Source organism: Myxine glutinosa, chromosome 13, assembly GCF_964187855.1.
Source record: "Myxine glutinosa chromosome 13, kmMyxGlut1.1, whole genome shotgun sequence".
NCBI classification, from domain to species: Eukaryota; Metazoa; Chordata; class Myxini; order Myxiniformes; family Myxinidae; genus Myxine; species Myxine glutinosa.
In genome coordinates this window covers 3,978,152-4,002,988 of record NC_136273.1, presented here as the reverse complement: position 1 = coordinate 4,002,988, position 24,837 = coordinate 3,978,152, and the positions used below count along the sequence as shown (strand labels likewise).

The following is a 24,837-nucleotide window of genomic DNA, read 5'->3' as shown; positions in this document are numbered from 1 at the left end:
GCCGCGCTCTGAACGGCCGCGTCCGTGCTACACTAAGCGGAGCGGGCGGCCCGGTAAGAAGGGTCGTCATGGCGACCCCTTTTTGTTGCGGCGTTACGGCAGGGCGAGATCGGGCCATTGGACGGCTCCGTGCCGAGATGGTGCGTGGGATCTCGGCCCGGGTAATCCCCCTTCCCTGCTCCGAATGCCGGACGAATCCAACCGCCGGCACCAAACAACCCGCATTCATTGCTCGGCTTTGCGAAGCTGAGCTTTGGAGATGAATTGGCGCACCGAGAGGCTCAAGTGAGTAGACGTGTGATGATGATAGTGTTTTGGACCCGAAATTGAAAAGCAAAATTTGATGATTGGCAAAGGATTGGCAGATTGATGATTGGTAGAATGATTGGCAGATTGGCAAATTTTTGATTGGCTGAAATTGGATGGGTCAAATTGGTAGTGAGAGATGCCCGATGTGGTGGGATGGCAACTCTGCCATCCCTCACAACGGGGGCAAAGGAGCACTAGTTATGGGGGTTGGCAGTGAAAACTAGCCTGGGAGGGTTAGGATATAGTGTGTAGGGACCTAGAGATTGACAATAGGTAACGGTAAGGTTAGGTTGTGACATTGATACCTGTAGTGGGGACGCAGGGAGATTAGTTTGGATTATAATGACGAGGGAGCGCAATAGTTTAAAGGGGCGACTGGGAAGCGCGAGTTCCAGAGGGGAGTAGTTAGATAAGATGATGCCGTATGTTTGAGAATCGAAAGTGTATTGAGCGTGGAAGTGTATGGAGCAGTGAGTGAGGAACGATTGAGATTGCACAGGTGTGCAACTCAACAGGTGTATGGAGCAGTGTATGAGTGAGTGATGGTGATGTGGGTTGTGTTGACCAAATGGTCCCAGGAGGAAGGAGGGTGCAGGAAGCACCAGTCGGAGTGATTGCACAGGTGTGCAACTGCAGGTGTATGGAGAATGGTTGTGTGAAATACATGGAGTATGGAATATATGGAGTAGGGAATGGATGGTATGGAGTGAGTATGGTGGAAACTGTGGAGTGGAGTGGATGGTGCGAAGGTGTAGATGGGGGAAAGGAGGATGGACCCCATCACGAATACCCGGGGAGGGTAGTGTAAGAGTTAGGTAGAGGGTACAGGTAAATTGTGGTTGGATATTGGCATCTGTGGTGCGTGGTGGAAGATTGATGGTTGAATGGGTGCATTAGTGTCGTGGAAATGGCTGGGCGTGTGGCCTGTTAGTATGTGTAGTTGGTTGAGCACTCCACCACTGTGAGGATGTCGGCCAGGTGAGGCCGCAGGTGGGCTCTGGGAGCCGGTAGAGTTGTGGATGGGGCCCGAGGATCCGGAGGACGGACCCGGGTAGCCCAGTGCCAGAGAGGGCACCGAGTGGGGAGAGCGCCAGAGGGCCTTCCCCAGTTAGATAGGTTAGGGTGAGGAGCTAGGTAAGCTCGGGTGGCAACTACAGTGGTGGAGGTGTGCAGGTGGGTAGACCTGCTGGGAGAGCTACACGACTCAGCCCGGAAATTGTGCAAGGGCACCGGGAGATGAATCGGGGGAGTGAGACCCCAAATTGAGAAGCACCACAGTTTGGTCAATGGGAATTGGTTTTTAGAACCCATAGTGTAAGTTGGCCAATGGATTGGCAGGGAAGACCCCGGGTAGTGTAAAGTGTGTTAATGTCAGTTAGAGGATAGTTAGGATGGAAATCTCCTCGCACCATCTGCATCCACTCACCTGAGGTGACGTACCTCCACACCATGCCAGGTTGTTTTTATTATTTTTATTGTGCAAATGTTTGGAATGTGAGACGCATCATGACGTGGGTGTGACATTGTGCTTTGTTGTTCCATCTCTCCCTCCTTATGAGGATTGATGATGAATTGGGTGATGGCAAATTTGGTTAGAGGGATTGTGGGGACGAATTTGGTGTAGGGGAAATATGAGGAAGACGTGACAGTAGTGACGAATTTGTAAATGTGTATATTTTTGTACAAATGGGGTAAGGGCAAGGGTAGAGTAGGTAACAGGGGGGGTGACGTATGGTAGGGACGAGCTTTTCTCCGCTCCGTCTCCAAACGCACCTCGCCTTGCATTGCCTTGTTTGACGTGTACCCTTGTGACCTTACCCCTCGCTCACCTGTCTTTCCCCACAGATGCTCACGCACCACAGATGCCCCCCCCCCCCTGTCTCCCACACGAGGACTGTGCGCCACTGGGCGCCGAGGGGAGCGTGCGGGAGTCCGCCATTGTGCGCCCGAAACTCCTGGAACCAGCTGTCTGCATCGATGCACCACCTTATGGACCACATGTCTGTGGCTGAGCACCACTGATGGACCCCATGGGTTGGGGCATGGCCCCTCTGCTGGAACCGGCCATGAGGGCCCGAGATCATGCTGGTAGACCTTTGTCATAGGGCACCTATGCCACAGGTGAACCACACATAGTCGGCCCTGTGGGCCATAAATAAATAAAAGATGGACGCATTGTGTGCCTTTGTATTAGTCCAAATAGGCCGCCAGCAATGAAGAAAGACAACATCAGGAAGAGAGCAATAGCCAGCAGAGGGAGCCGAAGAGGAAGACACCACCAGGGGTTTGGGTTTATTTTTATTCATGAACTGTAATGACTGTGCACCAAAGGGTGCTTTGTGGTGCTTGATGGTGTTTTGGTGCGCTTTTGGTGCTTTCTGGTGCGTCGATGCAGGGTAGACTGTCTCCCCCCCAAAAGAACAATCACAGGTCCTGGGTTGCGTTTTGTAAATAAAATAGCGTCAACTGTAAATAATGCTCCCCCATCGTTCATGTTTTAGTTTGAAAACCATTCCGAAATTCGGTTAGCTGTGGGTGTGAAACTGTTAGGTAGGGTGCAATGCAGCAGGGGGACTTACTTATTTGTGTTTTAAAACTGTCACACTCAGGGTCAGGTTAAATGTAGAGGGAACTACACCTACGTCCCACACTAAAAGTAAAAGTAATAGGCCCGGGACGTGCCTAAGAGGAGGAGGGTGCAGTGTTGTGGATATGAGAATTGTGTTCTTTTATTGTGTAATGAATTGAAAAGACCACCCTCCTTCCTCCAGTTGTTGTGTATAAAGGTCAAAGGGCGTCCCTTAGTTAGGTCATATACAATCACGTAGCCAAATCATAGATTTCCTCCTTGTTGGTAGTTATTTCCTTATTCTGTGTATTAGGTAATGGCTCTGTTTTCCACTAGTTAACACTGCATTGCATCGAATTCAAACAAGGTAGATTCCCTGCACATCCCCCCTTTCGTCAATTGCCAACTGCACTGGGCGGTTTGCTGCATTCGTCACTGCTGCCCTTTGGCTGGGGCTCGCTCGAATCGCCCCAAAACCTCCATTACGCACGTGGTCAAGTTGGGAAGGAAAGACGTTTCTCCACCTCATCATCGGTGGGTGGGGCCAGGAGAGCCCCTACAACCAACCAAGCACGAGGGCTTTGGCTTGAGAGGGCGGAGGAAGAGCGATCGGGGAGGTTCGAAAAGGTTAGAGGGTGTGGCCGATATAACCCGCAGCGGGACGCTCCCCACGGCAGATGAGTCCTGGGAAAGCACGCGACGTCCCCACGGCGGCACGAAGAGACGATTAAGTTCAAGAGAGAGAGAGAGAACCCATCACGCCAGACCCCCCACCAGCAGCTTTGGCCCGACCAGCAGCTTTGACTCGACCAGCAGCTTTGGCTCGACCAGCAGCTTTGGCTCCACCAGGCAGCTCCGACCCGTTACCCCGCGGGAACCAGGATCGGTGGCATCGGTGGCCGTCGAGGTCCAGCCCGACGTCCCGTGCGGGATCAAGCTCCAGCCAGCAACGTGCCTTCCTCCCCTTCTCTGCCGTCCCAAACCATTCCTGCCATTCCTGTCATCATCCCCCGTGTAAGTGTGCTTGTAGTCTGTCTTTTGTCTTGTCCTGGGGTATACGTTAAGTCTGTATAAGCTAGAAATTGCACTGTGTCCTTCTGGTCCGTCCCTCTGTCTGCATTATTTTATTATCCTTCCTTCTTCCTTGGTTTCTTTTGGTTGTAAATAGTAGTAATAAATTATATTCGTATTTACTACTTCTGTCTTCCTCTTCTTCACATCCGTCGTCTTTGTCTTTTCCCCATTGAATACCTGTAGCACGATTTGGCCAACGTTCAGGATCGGGTTAGTCTTTGTTAACGGTTCGTGCCGCGGCTGCCATCCGCTCGGCAAATTAACATCTTATCCGCGGTCGCGAACGAAGCTGCTCACCTGCCTCTGGAGGGAGCTTGTGCAGCTTCAGGGACCACGTCGGTCAGTCACAAACGAGGGGACTAATCCCCCCTCGAGAAGGGATCCAAGGCCGACGTTGGGTTCCGTAACAATATTATTACAAAATAATAACTTTACTATAATTCACCAAATGTCCGTCCATTCGAAGGTACCGCAAAAACGGCTGAACCGATCGCAACGATATTTTGGGTGGGTAATCCTAGGATCCCCTAGAGTAAAATAGGCTATATTGTTTGTTCAATTTCAGTTTTGGTCTCCAGTATTCTCAGGTTTGGACTCCCGCATAACGTTTGCTTCGCATCGCAGTGACGGCGATCACCAACTGTAAGATTAACGTGTATGTACATCTGATTACTTGATAAACGTACAAGAGAAAACAAATCGTTTGGGCAATGGGCTCTCCAATATTCGACGTGTTCACGGTTTGAATTGTGTAACTCAACGTTTGTGACGATGTTTCATTGTGACGATGTTTCATTGTGACGATGTTTCATTGTGACGATGTTTGTGTTCACGGTAGGGTTTAATGTGACAGTGTAAACGTAATGTCGTAATGTTTTTCGTTTTTATTTTCGTAATCGTTTAATGAACGTTTAATGTTTAATGAACGTTTAATGTTTAATGAACGTTTAAAGAGCGTAAGAATACTGTTTAATGATCATTAAATGAATCTATGAATGAATTAATGTAATGAATAATGCCATGGCGTCGCGTTGGCAGCAGTGAATGAAATGAATGAATGATCGTTTTAAGGCCATTTTCCCGCTAGAGCGGGGGTTGGCCTTGCGGGCCCCATGACAATCATGGTTCCCTGTTTGAGGCAAATGTTTTTATGGCCGGATGCCCTTCCTGACGTCAACCCTTGGTCGCCTCTTACGATGTGCAGGGATACGGTGTACCTATTCTAAACCGGGGTACACACCGGGATCATTTATCCCAGCAGGCTGGTACTCAAATTTGCCGACCTCGGAAGGATGACAGGCTGAGTCAACCCCCCTGGCGTTAATTCAGCGATCGATCGAGCGATTCAGCGATCGATCGATCGATCCTAGGATCCCAAGCCGGCACCCTAACCGCTAAGCCAGGACCAGGCATCCCGTTGGCAGCAGTGACAATATAAAACTGTTTGCCAAGAACTTCAAAGAGAGAAAAGGAACTTTTATCAGCAATGTCGTCTATCCTGAAGTTCTAAGCTGAAGAAGAGGTACAAAATCATTCCATTCTTTTTCCTAAAGAAAAGCGTACAGTTGATATCACGATTTGAAACACAATGGAATAATATTTACCGATATGAACAGTGATGTGGTTTTTTTTATCGAAATTCTAAAAATAGTTTAGATTTTGATGATTTGCGAGTGATATTTAACGGATGTTTATATAAATTGTTTAAATAATCATTTGCGCCCCCCAATTGAAGCCCCCCCCCCCTTCGGGCGGGTACCATTGCTAGTAGAAATAATAATACAAATATTAATGAGACAACGTCCGATCATGCGAAGAAGCAGGGCCTCAAGGATATCACCTTCAGAAGACTTTTTCTGTTCAAAATGGTACGTCGGCAATAATAATAATTCTGATCCTGATTTGCCATAGCATATGGTACAACAATGCCCGAGCTGCCGAAGAAGTTTTTGGCAGCAGTAACGCTGTAATGACGTACTGGGTGGTTTGACATTGCCTTCCCAGCAGTAATTACCTGGTCACAAATTTTGAATTTGGCCATGGTGCTGGTGATCGCTCACCTACTCGTGGTGAAGGACACCGTGGGATCTTTACAATACGTCAACTACTGACAGCAGATGGAATGCCCAGCTTAACGTCCGTCCGAGGGACGGCACACAAACATTGATACCTCAACCTGCCTGCGACACACCAGGGTGACAGTTTGTAGCTGGACCGAGATTTGAACCCAGGCTACACAGCTTAGAGGTGAGTGTAATAATTACAATAGCATTATTACCTCCACCACCGAAGGTGGGTGGAGGATATGTCTTCACCTGTCCGTCTGTCTGTTTGTGAGAGGATATCACAAAACGTTACGGACTAATTCAGACGAAATTTGTTGAACCGGTACAGTGTGCGACACTGAACAATTGATTTGGTTTTGGTGAAGATATGGATGCAGATCCACCCAATCAGTGGGACACAAAACTTGAACTGGTTCATCCTGGCCTGGCTTCACTGAGTTCCGTTCTAGTAATAATATTGATATTATAAAATAACAACATACAAGCTTGAACCTTTCACTTTCACGGGAGTTAAACAACTTAATGTTATTGTGATACAATTATTATTGTTAATGTTTGACGTTATGATTACGAAAATGATATTGTAAAGAAACGGAGGCAAATTAGTTCCGACTTGTAAAGCAGTTATCAGAAGTGGTTTCCGAAACAATACACCACTTCTCATCGAGACATGGAAAATACACCGCTTCTCATCGAGTCATGGATAATACACCACTTATCATCAAGCAATGAATAATACACCTCTTCTCATCGAGTAATGAATAATACACCTCTACTCATCGAGTAATGAATAATACACCTCTTCTCATCGAGTAATGAATAATACACCTCTACTCATCGTGACATGGATAATACACCGCTTCTAATCGAGTCATGAATCATACACCACTTCTCAGAGAATAATACATAATACACCGACCACTTCAATATATAGATGAACAATAATATTATCGATACATATTACGAGAGATGTTTGTAGGTCTGTATGTGTGTGTCGCCATTTTCCTCAAAGATGGCCAAACGGATCTTCGTCAAACTTTGAGGTTCATCAGTGAGTGCCAGGGAGTGTTTTCGGCCAAAAAAAAGAAAAAGAAAAGAGTTTGAAAGAAAAAGTTGGATTTTCTTTTTTTTTAAAGAAATCCCTCTCTGTTGTTGCCTAAACCTTAGTACCTCTGTGAAATAATAGGTAATATTAAATTATCCCCAATCCCATTCCTTAGTAGGTATATAGGGAAGTGTTTTAAGCTACCACAAAAAAATGAAGAAAGAAAAGTTTGATTTCTTCAAAATGACAAAAGCATAAGAACACTGGGGAACGCCAGGCACCCTTGCTAGTTAACAATAATAATAGTAACTAGAAAGAGCAATCAGATTGCAGACCCTCGCCAGGACATGTTTTCAGTGGTTTTTAAAGCGTTTGCGTTAAAACAAATATGGTGGCCAAACCACACGGCCGATGATGTCATCAGTATTTTTTCCTCCACCAATTTATCCCTAGATTATGCTCAATAAATTTCATCTTGATCGGATGAAGTTTTGCACTTGTCGAATTATGACGTCATAATGGAGGCACCCATGACATCATCATTAACATGTTATTCCACATGGAAAGTTCTTTACAATGAGCTATGTCTCAATTTTTTCAATGCAGCGCTTTCGGAGATATAGAGCAGCAAAGTTTTTTGGTTTTTCCAAGATGGCACCCATACCACATAACCTATGACGTCATAATTATCATTAAAAAATTATACAGGTGGAGTTGCACCAATGGCGAAAATTTCCTGTCACTCGGACCAACGTTTGCAGAGAAAATCATATTTTGTGCGGACAAACAAACAAACAAATGAAATATGACTCAGAGCGACACTTGGCAAAAGATAACAAAGTAGAATGGCACTCAGTAGAGAATCCTTTTTACCTCACAAATAATTGGTGGTTGAATTCAGTGATCTGATATGCAAATTTTATTTTAATCGGATGAAAATTGACAATTTTAGAAATTCAGCCTATGTTGACTTTTTGGCCTATGCTGCTCTCCAAAATAGTTGGTGATTGAATTCAGTTGGTGGATGTGAAAATCCTATTCAAATTTAAAGTCAATCGGATGAAAATTGAGGATTTTAGAAATCTAGCCTATGTTGACCTTTTGCCCTATGGCCGGCGACCGGCGTTACACAGATAATGTATGCATACCTCAAACATAGTTGGGGGTTGAATTCAGTGACCAGATATGCATATCGTCTTCAAATTTTAAGTTCATCGGATGAAAATTGACAATTTAAGAAATTTGGCCTAGGTTTAACTTTTGGCCTATGTTGACCTCAAAAATAATTAGTGGTTGGTTTCAGTAAGCTGATATGCAAAGCATATTCAGATTTCAAGTCAATCGGATGAAAATTGAGGATTTTAGCAATTCGAAAAAAGTGGTTGGCCTTTGGCCTATATTGACCTTTTGGCCTATTTTGATCTCAAAAATAGTTGGTGATTGATTTCAGTTAGCGGATATGAAAATCTTATTCAAATTTAAATTCAATCGGATGAAAATTGAGGATTTTAGAAATCTAGCCTATGTTGACCTTTTGCCCTAGGCTGACCTCAAAAATAGTTGTTGGCTGAATTCAGTGAACCGATATGAAAACCCCATTCAATTTTAAAGTCAATCAGATAAAAATTGAGAGTTTTAGAAATTCGAAATTGTTGTTGAGCTTTCACCTATGCTGATCTCAAAAATAGTTGGTGGTTGAATTCAGTCAGCTGAAATGAAAATCTGATTCAAATTTCAAGTCAATCAGACTAAAATTGAGGATTTTTAGAAATTTGAAAAAAAGTGGTTGACCTCTGGCCTATGTTGACCTTGTGACCTATGTTGACCTCAAAAATAGTTGTTGGTTGAATTCAGATAACTGAACTGATATGTCAATCCCATTCAAATTTCAAGTGAATCGGATGAAAATTGAGGATTTTAGAAATTTGAAATTGTTGTTGACCTTTGGCTTATGTTGACGTTTTGGCCTATGCTGATCTCAAAAATAGTTGGTGGTTGAATTCAGTAAGCTGATATGCAAATCCTATTCAGATTTCAAGTCAATCGGATGAAAATTGAGGATTTTAGAAATTTGAAAAAAGTGGTTGACCTTTGGCCTATGTTGACCTTTTGGCCTATTTTGATCTCAAAAATAGTTGGGGATTGAATTCAGTGACCAGATATGCATACCTTTTTCCCTATGTTGACCTCAAAAATAGTTGGGGGTTGAATTCAGTGACCAGATATGCATATCATCTTCAAATTTTAAGTTAATCGGATGAAAATTGACAATTTTAGAAATTTGGCCTATGTTGACCTTTTGGCCTATGTTGACCTCAAATATAGTTGGTGGTTGGTTTCAGTAAGCTGATATGCAAATCCTGTTCAGATTTCAAGTCAATCGGATGAAAATTGAGGATTTTAGAAATTTGAAAAAAGTGGTTGACCTTTGGCCTATGTTGATCTCAAAAATAGTTGGGGATTGAATTCAGTTGGCGGATATTAAAATCCTATTCAAATTTAAAGTCAATCGGATGAAAATTGAGGATTTTAGAAATCTAGCCTATGTTGACCTTTTGCCAGATGTTGACCTCAAAATAGTTGGGGGTTGAATTCAGTGACCAGATATGCATATCGTCTTCAAATTTTTAATTAATCGGATGAAAATTGACAATTTTAGAAATTTGGCCGATGTTGAACTTTTGGCCGACGATGATGTCAAAAATAGTTGGTGGTTGAATTCAGTAAGCTGATATGTAAATCATATTCAAATTACAAGTCAATCGCATGAAAATTAAGGATTTTAGTAATTTGAAAAAAAAAGTGGTTGACCTTTGGCCTATGTTGACCGTTTGGCCTACTTTGATCTCAAAAATAGTTGGTGATTGAATTCAGTTGGTGGTGAATTCATTTAGTTAGCCGAAAATCCTATTCGAATTTAAAGTCAATCGGATGAAAATTGAGGATTTTAAAAATCAAGCCTATGTTGACCTTTTGCCCTATGTTGACCTCAATAATAGTTAGGGGTTGAATTCAGTGACCAGATATGCATATCGTCTTCAAATTTTAAGTTATTCGGATGAAAATTGACAATTTTAAGAATTTGGCCTATGTTGACATTTTGGCCTATACTGACCTCAAAAATAGTTGGTGGTTGAATGCAGTTAGCCGATATGTAAATCCTATTCAAATTTCAAGTCAATCGGATGAAAATTGAGGATTTTAGAAATCTAGCCTATGTTGACCTTTTAACCTTTTGACCTCAAAAATATATAGGATTTTGTCGGACCACGAACTCTAAAATTTGGTGAAGTTTCGTGAAGATCGGTTTAAAATTGTGACCTATAGGCAAGCATAAGTGAGCGGACAGACAAACACACAAACACACACACAAACATACAAGCATACTTGCAAATCATACTTGCATCAACATACTTGTGATCAACATACTTGTGATCAACATACTTGTGATCAACATACTTGTGATCAACATACTTGTGATCAACATACTTGCAAAAAAAAAAATAATAATAATAATTGCCAAGTACCAAACGGACTCAAATGCAATACCCTCTTCCTCAGGCAATAATAATAATAATAATAATAATAATCATAATGACAACAACATAACCTACCTGGCCAAACCTAAAGCATCAAATGGTAAGAGGGTGTGAAAATGTACAATTCGGTGTGAAAATGTACAATTCGGTGTGAAAATGTACAATTCGGTGTGAAAATGTACAATTTGGTGTGAAAATGCACAATTTGGTGTGAAAATGCACAATTTGGTGTGAAAATGCACAATTTGGTGTGAAAATGTACAATTTGGTGTGAAAATGTACAATTCGGTGAAGGTTGGCTGAATACAAATGGAACTTGAGTAAGTAGAAAGGTACACACATGCACATACATGTGACCCCCTACACCGCCCCCGCTTCCTTCCCCCAAACCCCCCCGCCCCACCAATCGGTGTTTCTAGTTAAGCAAATATACCATTTTGGAGATGAAAAAAGGTAACAATTCACAAACTGAGGCAATTCATGAATGTCTGACCTTTAGTATAGTTTGACAATGACGTAGTTGGTCAGACATTTGCCGAACTCGTTTTGATACAGGAGGCAATGCCGGAGAGTCAGGCACCTCTTTGCGAGGGGCTTTAACCGGACGGCTGCTTTCTCTTCGGCCGGGCACCAGAGGTCGCACAATGCCAGCCGGCCCATCTGCAAGGCCAGGTGAGGTCTCTTCATTTTCTGGTCGTGCTTGTGGAAGCGCTGTTGGTGTTGTTGTGTCTGCTTTCCGCTTCACCCCCCGGCTTGCCTGAACGATAAAGGACGGGTCAAATAATTATAATGGCATTTGCCATAATAGTGCCAGGTTCAAATAACTGTCCATTAAAAAAAAGAATGCTTTGTAGAACATCATGCCATTTTAACTTGCGATCAGGTATGGCCATAAAAAAGAGGATATAAATAATGGCACAATTCGAAATGGAAGACACTGGTCTTCCATCTCCTTTATGCATGGAGTTCTTGGGACTCAATGTTTCTCGCAAAGTCCTGCAATCTGTATCAATTCAGAAGCTTGTATTGAGGTAATAGCAAGTCAGCATCATGCCTGATCTGCCTTTTCAATCCTACCAGTGGGAACTTGCAGACATTTCACAAGGCCCACAGCAGGGTTCTAAACGTCCTTACAAGAGCGAGAACAGAACACCTGACTTGCTGATGTATCAGATCTTCTAGTCCTTTATCCATCTTTGAAAACATGGTGGAAAATGGTTAAAAGTGCCTCCAGAATATGCTCTCCCTCTGTCCCTTCGGTCATCAAAGGAGTCCCAAAGGACACAGCTTGTGATAAGTTGGAATGCTTGAACAATGTCCGACTGAAAAGGTTTGTGTGCCTAATCTCCAACTTCCTCCTTCCCGTTGCACCTCCCCCCAACCTTTCCCCATCACAGGCAACTCCCTGAAGTAAGTGAGCTTCTCAACTGCAAAGGTGAAGTGTCTGCACAACAATCAGCAAGAGGTCATAAAGGCATCAGCACACCTTTTTTCAAACCTTTGCATCTGAACTGCCTGTTCTTCATTCACTACTTTTATGCAGATCATTATTGGAGACTTGTGTCCACTCATTATAGAAGGTGACTTGAGCTTAAGAAGTATACAATTCATATCCATATGAAGGGTGCCAAGAGAAGCCCTTTGAACTACAGACCAGTATGCTTTATTCACATAAATCAGCAAGGTAATGGAACCAATAATCTCAGCAGACCTCAAGTCTTACACCTTTTCTCTAACTATTGAATACAGTTGTGGCAAAAAATATTAGCACCCTTGCACTTTTTTCAAATAACTCAGAATTTTTTCTCAAAATAAGTTGAAATTGACAAAAGTATTTTGTCTCCACAATTCTTTATTTCACTGTTAATACTACAGAACCTTTGTTTTTGATTCAGAACTTAATATATCCTTTTAAATCAGAAAATAAAAACAAATGGCGTTGCCAAAATCACCCTTGACTTAATATTTCGTAGCAGTCTTTGGACAAAATAACTGCAGTCTAGCGCTTCCTATAGCCATGAATGAGCTTCCTACACATCTCTACTGGCAGTTTGTCCCACTCTTATTGTGCAAACTGCTCCAGTTCTCCCAGATTTGAAGGGTGCCTTCTCCCAACTGCTGTTGTCAGATCTCCCCACAGGTGTTCAATACAATTTAGATCTGGACTCATTGCTGGCCTCTTCAGAACAGTCTAGCGTTTTGTCTTGAACCATTCCTGGGTGCTTTTTGAAGTGTGTTTGGTGTCATTGTTCTGCTGCACGACCCATGACCTTCGACGGAGACCCAGCTTTCTGACACTGGGTTGAACATTGCACTCAAAAATGCCTTGGTAATCTCCCGATTTCATGATGCCATGCACACATTCAAGGTACTCAGTGCCAGAGGCAGCACAGCAACCCCAAAGCATCACTGAACCTCCTCCATGTTTGACTGCAGGGAAGGTGTTCTTTACTTTGAAGGCTTCCTTTTGTTTTCTGTAAACATAGAGCTGATGTGCTTTACCAAAAAGCTCTAATTTGGTCTCATCTGTCCACAGGACATTCTCCCAGAAGGATTTTGGATTGTTCAGGTATGTTTTGGCAAACTCCAGTCAGGCTTTCTTTTGTCTCTCTCAGCATTGGGGTCCTCCTGGGTCTCCCACTATAGAATCCCCTTTCACTGAGTTGGCGACGGATGGTGCGAGTTGAAACTGTCGTACCTTGTGTCTGAAGGTCAGCTTGAATCTGTTTGGCAGTTGATCGAGGTGCTTTCTCCACCATTCGAACAATTCTTCGCTGCAATCTTCGATCAAGTTTTCTTTTGCGGCCACGTCCAGGAAGGTTGGCTGCAGTGCCATGGGCCTTAAACTTCCTGATAACATTGCATACGGTGGACACAGGAACATCAAGGTCTCTGGAGATGGACTTGTAGCCTTGAGATTGTCCATGATGGGCTACAATCTTGTGTCCGACCTCCTCAGAGAATTCTCTGGGTTTCTTTCTTTTCTCCAAGCTCATTGCGGTGCACACAGTGACACAAAACAGCAGAATGACTCCTTTTCTCTATTGAAACTGGTTCAATGAGTGATTTTTATATTGCAGGCACCTGCAACTCACCATAGGTGAATTCAACTCCAAAGTAAAGGATATTGTCAACTTTCACTGTCCTGTCCACAATTTTCCACTGTCTTTATGCCACTGTAGCGGCTGCCGCTGGGGTTACACAATCGCCTTGCACCTATCAAGGACGCGGAGCGATCACCAGGCCGGGCTCGTCCAGGACGCCCGGGCAGGCCCGCGCTCGACTTGCCAGGCCTCGGTCGGGACGCCCGGGCAGGCTCGCCCTCGGCTTGCCAGGCCGCAGCCGGGACGCGGGGCCACGCCCCCTGGCGCGAGGCCTGGGCAAACCCCCTGGCGGAATAGATATATATTGCTGACCGTAAAACGTTTTTCCGAGAGTGCCTGAGTGTTTGGTTCGAATAAAGCAGCTCAGATGAATTCAAGCTTTTTGTCGCGTCCATTCTTTCGATCGACGTGGGAGCCACAGCTCCTTCATTGGTGACCTACCGACATGGACACGGCAGTCGCCCTTAAACTGCCTACCTTCTGGGAGGCTCACGCGGCGGTTTGGTTCGCACAAGCGGAGTCCCTGTTCGCCCTGCGGGGCATCACGGCGGACGACACCCGCTTCCACCACGTGGTCGCTGCGCTCGGTTCAGCCACCGCAGCCCGCGCCCTGAGCCTCCTCGAGAGCCCGCCAGCCGCGGACAAATACGGCGCGATTAAGAAGCTTCTCCTCGATGCTTTCGCCCTCCCAGCGGCGGAACGCGCACGGCGCCTGCTCGATTTGCCTGAGCTCGGCGACACGCGCCCTTCCGAGCGAATGGACTACATGCTTTCGCTGCTCGGCGAGCACTCTCCGGCATTCCTGTTCCGGGAGCTGTTCCTCCGTCAGCTGCCTAACCCGGTACGCCTCGCCCTGGCAAGCACGACAATCACAGATCCCCGGGCCCTTGCCAGAGAAGCCGACAAAATCTCCGCCGCGGGACAGCGCATCGCAGCGGCGACATGGGACCCGCCGCCGCCTGATGCACCATCCATGGCGCCCGAGCACCCGGCGCGTTCGACGGCCGAACTGCCGACGCAATTGGCGGCCGCTATACCGAGCCGACCACGTTCAGCACGACGTCCGAAGCCTCCACCCGACCAAGCGTGGTGTTCCTATCATGCCAGGTTCGGACAGAAGGCCCGGACATGCCGACCCCCGTGCACCTTCGGCGGGTCGGGAAACGGCCAGGCCGGCGTTCATTACCTGCCATGAGCGCCGGCCACAGTCACACGGGCAACTTACTGTTCATCACGGATAAAGCGTCCGGACGGCGCTTCCTGTGCGACACCGGCGCCCAAGTGAGCGTCATGCCCGCCTCTGACCAGGACAGGCAATCCGCGGTTTGCGGCCCCTCCTTGGTTGCGGCCAACGGATCGACTATCCGCACCTTCGGCCCGCGCAACGTCACCCTCTGCTTCGGCGGCCAACGCTTTGCTTGGACGTTTGTAACCGCCAACGTGCCCATGGCTCTGCTAGGCGCCGACTTCCTCTGCGCACACGGACTGCTGGTGGACGTCCAACGGCGTCGTTTAATCAACGCTGAAACCTTCAGCTCCCTGGTATGCACATTGAGCAGCTCCGCGCCGACCGAGCTGGCATGCACCGTCCCGGCGGCGAACGAGTTTGCTCGCCTGCTCGCGGAGTTCCCGGCCCTCACGCGGCCGACGTTTTCGGCCGTCGCAGTACGGCATGGGATCGAGCACCACATACCAACCACGGGCCCGCCGGTCTACGCCAGGGCCCGCCGCCTCGACCCAGCCAAGCTTGCCGTTGCGAAGGCCGAATTCGACGCGTTGGAGCACCTCGGCATCGTGCGGCGCTCCGATAGCGCGTGGGCCTCGCCACTGCACATCGTGCCAAAGCCGGGAGGTGGATGGCACCCGTGTGGCGACTACCGCCGTCTTAATGACGCTACAACACCCGACAGGTACCCGATCCCGCATATCCAAGACTTCTCCGCCCGTCTGGCGGGACGGGTCATTTTTTCGAAAATTGATCTCATACGGGGATATCACCAGGTACCTGTCAGGGCGGCCGACGTCCCTAAAACGGCAGTCATCACGCCGTTCGGCTTATTCGAGTTCTTGCGGATGCCGTTTGGTCTCAAGAACGCGGCTCAGGCGTTCCAGCGCTTGATGGACGGCGTGCTGCGTGACCTGCCGTTCCTTTTCGTTTACCTGGACGACATCCTCGTCGCCAGCACGTCCCGGGCCGAGCACCTCCTCCACCTCCGAACACTGTTCGGGCGCCTCAGCGAGCACGGCCTCATCGTCAACCCGGCCAAATGCCACTTCGGCACGACGGCCGTTGATTTTTTGGGCCACCACATCACCAAGAACGGGGCTGTGCCGCTGCCAACCAAGGTCGAGGCCATCACCACTTTCCCGCGTCCCCGCACCATAAAGGCCCTGCAGGAATTCCTGGGAATGGTGAATTTTTATCACCGCTTCGTGCCCCGCGCTGCTCAACTCATGCGGCCCCTCTACGAAGCCCTCCGGGGCAAGCCGGCCAAGCACGACATCGCCTGGTCCGCAGCAATGGATGCGGCCTTCCAAAGCTCAAAGCGGGCCCTCGCCGACGCAACACTGCTCGCTCACCCGGTGCTCAACGCTCCCATCGCCCTCACCACGGATGCCTCCGACTACGCGGTGGGCGCCGTACATGAGCAATGGGTGAACGGGGTTTGGCAGCCACTCGCTTTTTTCAGCCGGCAGCTCCGGCCGAACGAGCTCAAATACAGCACGTTTGACCGGGAGCTCCTCGGTCTACACCTGGCCGTCCGCCATTTCCGCCACCTCCTGGAGGGCCGACCTTTCACGGCGTTCGTCGACCACAAGCCGTTGGTTTACGCCATGGCCAAAGTCACGGAGCCATGGTCGGCCCGCCAACAGCGCCACCTCTCCGCCGTGTCGGAGTTTACCACGGACATCCGGCACGTCTCCGGCAAAAACAACGCCGTGGCCGACTGTCTTTCCCGGGCCAGCGCGAACGCGGTCCACCTGGGCGTGGATTTTGCGCTTATGGCGGCGGACCAAACCACCGACACCACGGTGCAAGCCCTCCGGGCGGCGGACACGGGCCTCCGCCTGGCCGACATCCCCTGCGCGGACACTGTCCTGCTCTGCGACGTCTCCCAAGGCCGGCCTCGCCCCATCGTGCCCGTCACCTGGCAACGCCGCATCTTCGCCTCCCTCCACGGCCTTTCCCACCCGGGCCGGAAAGCTTCCCAGAAGCTGGTGTCGGCGCGTTTCGTCTGGCACGGCCTTCGTCGGGACGTCCGCGATTGGACCAGCGCCTGCACCGCCTGCCAACGGGCCAAGGTCCACCGACACACCCAGGCCCCGCTGGCACCTTTCACCGTGCCCGAACGACGTTTCGACCACGTCAACGTGGATCTGGTGGGCCCCCTTCCCCCATCACGAGGGTTCACACACCTGCTCACCATGGTGGACAGGACCACCAGGTGGCCGGAGGCCGTTCCCCTCGTCTCCACCACCACCGCCGACGTGGCGCAGGCCTTCATCGCCACCTGGGTCGCCCGCTTCGGCGCACCGGCGGACATCTCGTCAGACCGCGGACCACAGTTCACCTCCGAGCTGTGGGGCGCGGTCGCCCGCAACCTGGGGGTCAAGCTCCACCGTACTACGGCCTACCACCCCCAAGCAAACGGGTTGTGCGAGCGATTCCACCGCTCCATGAAGGCCGCGCTCATGGCCGGCCTTCAAGACGGCGGTTGGGCCGACCGGCTGCCGTGGGTCCTTTTGGGCCTTCGCACGGCCCCCAAGGAGGACCTCCAGGCATCCACCGCCGAGCTGGTCTATGGCCAGGTGCTACGCGTCCCGGGCGAATTCGTGCCCGACGCTACCAGCCCCTGGTCCGCAGCTCGCCAGCGCTCGGACCTCCAGGAGGCCGCCCGACGGTTTGCCCCCGTGCCGACATCCCACCACGGTGACCCCCAGTCCTACGTCCCCCCAGCACTCCGCACCGCGGAGTATGTTTTTGTGCGTCACGACGCACATCGGCGGCCACTCCAGCCGCCGTACGACGGGCCCTTCCGGGTGCTGCGACGGGACGACAAGTCGTTCGTCATCGACATCGGCGGCAGGTCGGACCGGATTGCAGTGGACCGCCTCAAGCCGGCGCACGTGGACGTCGACCACCCACCACGGGTGGCCCTCCCGCCGCGGCGAGGCCGCCCCCCGTCCACGGTGCCCCCCACTCGACCGCCCACCACCTCACCGGACCCCCTCCCACGACCCACCAGGGGTCGCTTCGGCCGGGTCATCAGGACCCCCCTCAAGTTGACCCTGCCGGTGCAAGTCGATTCTGGGGGGACGTGTGTAGCGGCTGCCGCTGGGGTTACACAATCGCCTTGCACCTATCAAGGACGCGGAGCGATCACCAGGCCGGGCTCGTCCAGGACGCCCGGGCAGGCCCGCGCTCGACTTGCCAGGCCTCGGTCGGGACGCCCGGGCAGGCTCGCCCTCGGCTTGCCAGGCCGCAGCCGGGACGCGGGGCCACGCCCCCTGGCGCGAGGCCTGGGCAAACCCCCTGGCGGAATAGATATATATTGCTGACCGTAAAACGTTTTTCCGAGAGTGCCTGAGTGTTTGATTCGAATAAAGCAGCTCAGATGAATTCAAGCTTTTTGTCGCGTCCATTCTTTCGATCGACGTGGGAGCCACAGCTCCTTCACCACCTTATTTTATCCTTTGATGGTGTGCCATCTCTAGCCCTTTTCCTTGTTATTCTTTGTTATTCTTTGAGCTCATAAACAAGACCTAGCCTTTTAGTTTGGTGGTGTGCCATCTCTAGCCCTTTTCCTTGTTATTCTTTGAGCTCATAAGCAAGACCTAGCCTTTTAGTTTTGTGGTGTGCCATCTCTAGCCCTTTTCCAAGAGTATATATTATTGGCACTAAAAGGTGCCAATAATATTGTATTGTTAAAGGTGCCATTTTAGGATTTCTGTGTGGAATAAGCTAAGATTTCGTATTTTTTTCAGCTTTTTTTGTTTTGTTCCACTGCAAACCAAAGAAATACAAATGTGGATACCAAAATATTTTTTCATTTCAACAATTTTCTGGAAGAAATGGTACATTATTTGAAAAAGTGCAAGGGTGCCAATATTTTTGGCCATGACTGTACCAGATCACCAATCCTGGGCACTTAATCAGAGATAATTTTGTAAAGTTGGCCATGGATTGACACACAACCTCAAACTTGACATCAGAACAGTCTGATCGGAAATCTATGTATTCACTCCCATCAGTCACCCAGGCCTGATCAATAACTTTTCTGTAAAGGGTATCCAGATTCTTCTCCTTGAATGGGTGGTGGAATTCTTGTTATTCTTTGAGCTCAAAAGCAAGGCCTAGCCTTTTAGCCTTTGAAGATGTGCCATCTCTAGCCCTTTTCCTAGAGTGTGGCACACATTCCATAAGGTAGTATCTTGGGAATCATGTTATCCTGGTTTACATCAATAATCTCTCAGCCTATTTGTGGAGACCCCTTGACTATATACCACCTTTCAGATTACTCTACTCTTTGGAGGAGAGTCTCTCTCACCAATGATAGGCAGGCGACAGTCACATCCTGGTCTGCTACTTTGAAGAAATGAGGAAGCTGGTTAATCACCTGTAATGTATCAATCAATGTTTCCAAGAGTCCCACACACTTTGTCTCAACACAAACGATCACATATAGATCATCCTCCAGTTTACTTCTGCATTCAACGTCTGGCAGAGGTGCAGTCTTCAGAAATCCTTGGATTAACAATCTGCCATGACACTTACTGGGACCATCACCTATCAAAACTGCCATCCAGGACTGAGGCAGCACCTTAAATTCCTCTGCAGCGTGGTCGGTTCCAAGCGGCTCTCAATGGTGTGCAAACAAATCATAACAGTAAACAAACAGAGCGTCCTTCCAGTGCCATGAAGTATGGATGTGCTCTGTAGGCTGGTGTCACCAGATATCACCTTGTACCCCTGGAACCAGTGGAATCCAAGGTGCTGACTGCTGAGACAAATGGGATTTAGCCAACAGAAAGCTACAGGAAAGGACTGCCTCACCAACAGCAGGCAGGATGGCCTTGCTATTGTCCATCACCTCATTTCTGCTCACACCTGTCATTTCAGCTCTTTGTCCTTCATGATCCCGACCAGATTGCACTCGCTCAGCTAGCACCCAAAATCTCATCACCCTTCTCAAATCCAAGCTAACTGCTCTTTGGTCCCAACCATAAATTTGACTGGTATCACCTCCATGTGACTGTCCATTCAAATTATTTTCTTCACTCTTCAAAATAGCAAACCATCACCATCTTGTGCTTACCCCTAATTCCTAATCCCAAACTTATCTTTGCCTATTTTTACCAACCCTCCATTCCTGTCGACCCCACCTGTCCATGTTTACTTTTTCAGCTTTTTCTGTCTGCTTACACATTCCTTGTCCACTCAGCCCACCTGGTTTTCTTGTCCTGTATGTATGACCATACTTATGCTGTCTGGGTTTATTCCTTCTCCACTTCTCCATCCTCCCTTGAATGCCAACTCGCTCTGCTCCATCGCTGTGTCTTCCTCACCCCTCTGTCGTTCAGCTCTTCCAAGAGCATCGATCTGAAAGAAAAAAACAACATTAATTTTATTGTGACACTTCTGTGAATGAATGTAAAGGGAAACATCTACTTTCTGACCAGTCTTTATCACCATGTTATAAAATAGCTTCACCAGTGTGGTCAAAACTCAAGGCAGTTTTTCATCTTTAGTTGTTTAGTTTCTTCACATATATTTCAAATTGCTCACCCACCAATTTTTCACAGTTATGCCTTTTTGGATTTAGAAAATATCATATTATACATGCCCCCCCCCCCTCCCCCAGTTCCCCTCCCCCAGTTCCCCTCCCAATCCTTCCCTTTCCCTCTCCCTCCCCTATCCTCCATCTTTCTCAATGTTAAACAGATGTTCCAACTAATTCAATCCACCTCAACTAATTCACCATAACCCATTCACTGCATTTTTTCATAAAACATCCCTTTCACCTTTACATATGTCATCTCATCAACAAATGTAGGCAGTGCATGTGTATGATATAAAAAGAACAAATTTTATTTTTATTTAATCTTTCCCCTTGTCTGTATTTGTGTCTGACTGGAGTCGTCTCAAAGTAGGATTTATTTTACCTAAACATTCTTTTTATCGCATTGCATATATTTTCATTAAATTCTCGTGTTGCATTCTATTTGTTGTGCCGTATTTCTCTGTTCGTGTGTCCGAGGATAACCCTTGCGGCGGCCGTCGAAGGTTAGCACTTTGGTGCTGTCCTGCGCGCGCCATAAAAGTACCGCCAATTTTCGGCTTGATTGCTTCGGAGTAAGAACGATCGGCTATCCGTCATCCTGCGGTGTTAATCGGTGGTGACACGGCAATAAATACATATTGTTATGTTTATGGGGGTAGCTAATGAAATACCTTAGTCAAGGTAGGATTGTATAGGGTAGTGTATTCCGACTGTCGCGAAGAAGAAACCTTCCTGTAATTAAGTCAGGCCCGGATGTCGTGTAAGTGTATATTTGTCTCCATGCGAGGGGTGGAGCTGTGCTAATTAGTTAGGGTATAATGGTAACTTTCCGTGTGTAAATTGCCTCTGTGGTTTCCCCTTTGTTCCTTATGACACTTACAACACCAGCCATGCGATCAGCACCTACATTAAATAACATAAATCGCCGACGATGCCCACACACCACTAACACCACCTCGTCAAATCTTATCGATGGGCGCCAAGAGTGGTCGTTAGGCCACGCCCCGAAGAACGATTGGGTAAAGAACGATGGGGTGAGCGAGTGGCGCCCGTTGATTGGTGAGAGTGTGACGTCAGAAAGAACATTCTAGCACCAGGAGTAAAAAGGCGAGGTGCCGCCATTTTCTCTCTCTTCTGCGCTGACTTTCATGACGAGCAGTCACAGTTATACTCTCTCTCTCTCTTTTGCGCTGGCTTTCATGACGAGCCGTCACAGTTATACTCTCTCTCTAATCCTGGGTTCGCAACAAGCAGTTGATTTGCATTCCCGGTCTCTCTTTTGTTCGGGGCTTGGAGGTCGCGTTCGCGTGCTCTCCCGGTGCGGGGCTTCAAGCGAGCAGACGGATATCTTCCGCTCATTGGTGCTGGCTTCATGACGGCTGTGCTTCGAGCTGGGTGAGAAGCAGCGGAACTTTGTGGAGCGTGGAACGGCGAGGAGGAGAGATTTTTGGCTGTGTCGCTAACGGGCGGATGGCTGCGGCGCGAGTTCGTGCCATTGTGCGTTTCCCACGCAGAGACTCGGGGACCGCTGTAGGAGACCAGAGCTGAGTACCAGCTAACACTACACACCACATTTTTTACTTTCATTGATTTCTCCTTGTGTCTGCATACAAGTCCGTGTGGAGACATCTCAATATAGGATTTATTTGACCTCCGCATTATTTTTATCGTGTTGCATTTTTGTTTCAGAAAATTTACAATTTTCATTAAACCGATATTTTTTACATTTTCAATTTCGTGTCTGTCTTGTTTATCTGCCGTGGGTTCGAGGACGCCCAAATGAAATCCGTATAGGTAAGGACCTCGCTGCCCTCCACTTTCTATCCGTATATATATACATATATATGGTTATGGATTCGGGGGTCGGCGCTCCCCTTATCAAGGGGGGGTTAATCCCCTTGTCCTTTTAGGGCTGGCCGTCCCGAGTACTGGAAGCTACAACGCTCCTCCCGGTCGGTCTTGGGTAGGGTGATTGGACAATTTGGGTCCCAAATACCTAATTACCAACACCGACCGCGAGCAGAGAAATAACTCCCGCTCGAACCACGGATAAGATGGAAATTGCCGAGCGGTTAGCAATCCGCGGCCCGAGCCATTAACAAAGACGAACCCGATTATAGCGGTTCCGAAATCGTGCCACAGGTACTCAATGGAAGAAAAGACGGAGGTGATCGGATTAGGGAAAAACCAAGAAATAACAAGGTGAATTTATTTACAACCAAGAAGAAGAGGAAACGAAAGAATGTACAGGAAGGAGACGAAGGAGCAGGACACAGGGCAGGCTTGACTATACAGTCTTAACTTAACAACCCCGGACAAACATACACACTCACACGGCATGGTAGCTGGTAGGGGGGAAGGTCCAGGTAGATGTCCAGGCTCCTCGTCCGGTCCCGACTCGTGCCGTGGTGGTGATGGAAAAAGGCAGCAGGCCGACAGCGTGCCACGTGTCGTTGACCGCTAGCGGAACTTACATATATCGGGGGGACTGGGATGCTGCGTACGTAATAAACGTATATCGTGTCAAATGCTCTCTCTCCCTCTCTCTCTCGATCAATGTTCGTAGGCAAAAGGCAGTTCGTGGCGCAGTCCGTATCAAAAGGCTTTGCCATGATCAGACGTTTCCGCGCAGTCCGTGCAAAAAGAAGTCCCCCAGCGCAGTCCGTTACAATCGAGCTCCCTCACGCAGTCCGTGAAAGGGCTTGGCGCTCGCGCTTATATAACGCGCTTTCAGATCAATCCGCGCGCTTGGAAACCACGCCCGCCAGCGAACTCACCTCAGCCCGAGTTGGCTGGTAAGGGCTCACCGGCTCCGCCTTTGATGGCTGGTTGACAGGGCCACATATTGTCCGTGGCGCTCCGCCCCCTTCTTCCTCGAGCTTGACCGCGTGGTTAATGGCGGCGCCTGAGCTAACGCTAACCAAGGCGCGTAAGAGAATTGGGAGAGAGAGGTTGGCAAAATGGCCGGAATGGATTGATGCAACACAGATTCAACTATTGGGAACACAGCCTTATCTGAAACACATAATAATGAAATAACTGGGATTTCTAAGGTGACCTATGTGTTGCTGTGGCCTAACTATGGGTGCAACCTTTGACCTTAAATGTCATATTTACAAGTGATTATTATTTACAAAAGTGTGGGTTCTAAAACCGCAACAATATATATATATAAATATATCATCAAAAGAAACTTATCAAATCTTTATAAGGACACTCATTGAAATCCTCCACGCAAAAATGAAAAATATTTGAACACAGAGGTAAGGTTCAGCTATCTTTACTAAATACATGTCAATAAACAAGAGGTTGCCTCAATCACAAAAAACAAAAAGCATGAACATCACAAGGGGTGGTGCAACAAAAGTCACAGCACAGCAACACAAAGGCACGCACCTGAATACAGTCAAAACAAAATGACACAGGAATGGAGACAACACTCCTAACAGTCAAGGACAGAATGACAACAGTCCTCAATATCGTGTGTGTCCTCCCTGAGCTGTGATGCAGGCTGTACACCTCCAACGCATGCTCTGTACCAGGCGTCTGATGCGGTCCTGGGGAAGTCTGTCCCATTCCTCCTGCAAGCCTTGACTGAGCATTTGCCGATTGACAGCCATTGATCTCCTCGATGCAAGACGTCGACCAAGCTCATCCCATAAATGCTCAATGGGATTGAGGTCAGGGGAATAAGGCATCCAAGGCATCACTTCAACAACCTGTTCCTGGGGGAAGTTGGTGGTCAGGCGAGCAGCATGGGGTCGAGCGTTGTCCTGCTGGAAAACTGCGATGTCAGTATGAGCCTGGAGAAATGGCAGCAGATGAGGTCGCAAAACTTCATTGACATAACGCTGACTAGTGAGATTGCCTTCAATGACGACCAGAGGTGTCCTCAAAAGGGTGGAAATGCCGGCCCATTCCATCACACTAGGTCCTCCCCAACGATTGATCTGGCGAATACAGCATGATGCATACCTTTCCCCACCTCTGTGCCATACCCGTTGATGCCCATCAGCAGCATGGAGGCAAAATCTGGACTCATCGCTGAACAAGACTGCACTCCACTGTTGCTGTGTCCAGCGGCGATGCTGCAGACACCATCTTAGTCTGTTCCGCTGATGCACTGCGTTACAACACTGGACCTCTGCAAGGACGTCTTGCCACCAGGCCCCGACTTCTCAAGCGCCTCCGCAGAGTAGAGACACTGATGCGGTTGTTGTGGCGACCTTTTGTCACTGCAGCTGTTTGCGTTGCAGGGCGGAAACTATCACGAAGATGCTGCAGCACAATCCAGCGGTCTTGGTTTGGGGTGGTTACCCGTGGTCTTCCTCTTCATGGACCATCATTCA

The 24,837-nt window shown here is 48.2% G+C and overlaps 1 protein-coding gene across 4 annotated transcripts in view; it reads right to left on the bottom strand.

The window, feature by feature from the left end:
• The window catches only part of LOC137438516 (homeotic protein female sterile), a 169,480-nt gene that overhangs the window by 115,223 nt on the left and 29,420 nt on the right, over window positions 1–24,837 (bottom strand). For all 4 annotated transcript variants that reach the window (XM_068133622.2, XM_068133625.2, XM_068133624.2 and 1 more), the window contains exons 7-8: window positions 20,155–20,307; window positions 11,096–11,359 (exon numbers count right to left, since the gene is read on the bottom strand). In XM_068133622.2, the coding sequence (XP_067989723.2) occupies window positions 11,096–11,359; window positions 20,155–20,307 (417 nt within the window). The remainder of the gene's footprint in view (window positions 1–11,095; window positions 11,360–20,154; window positions 20,308–24,837) is intronic.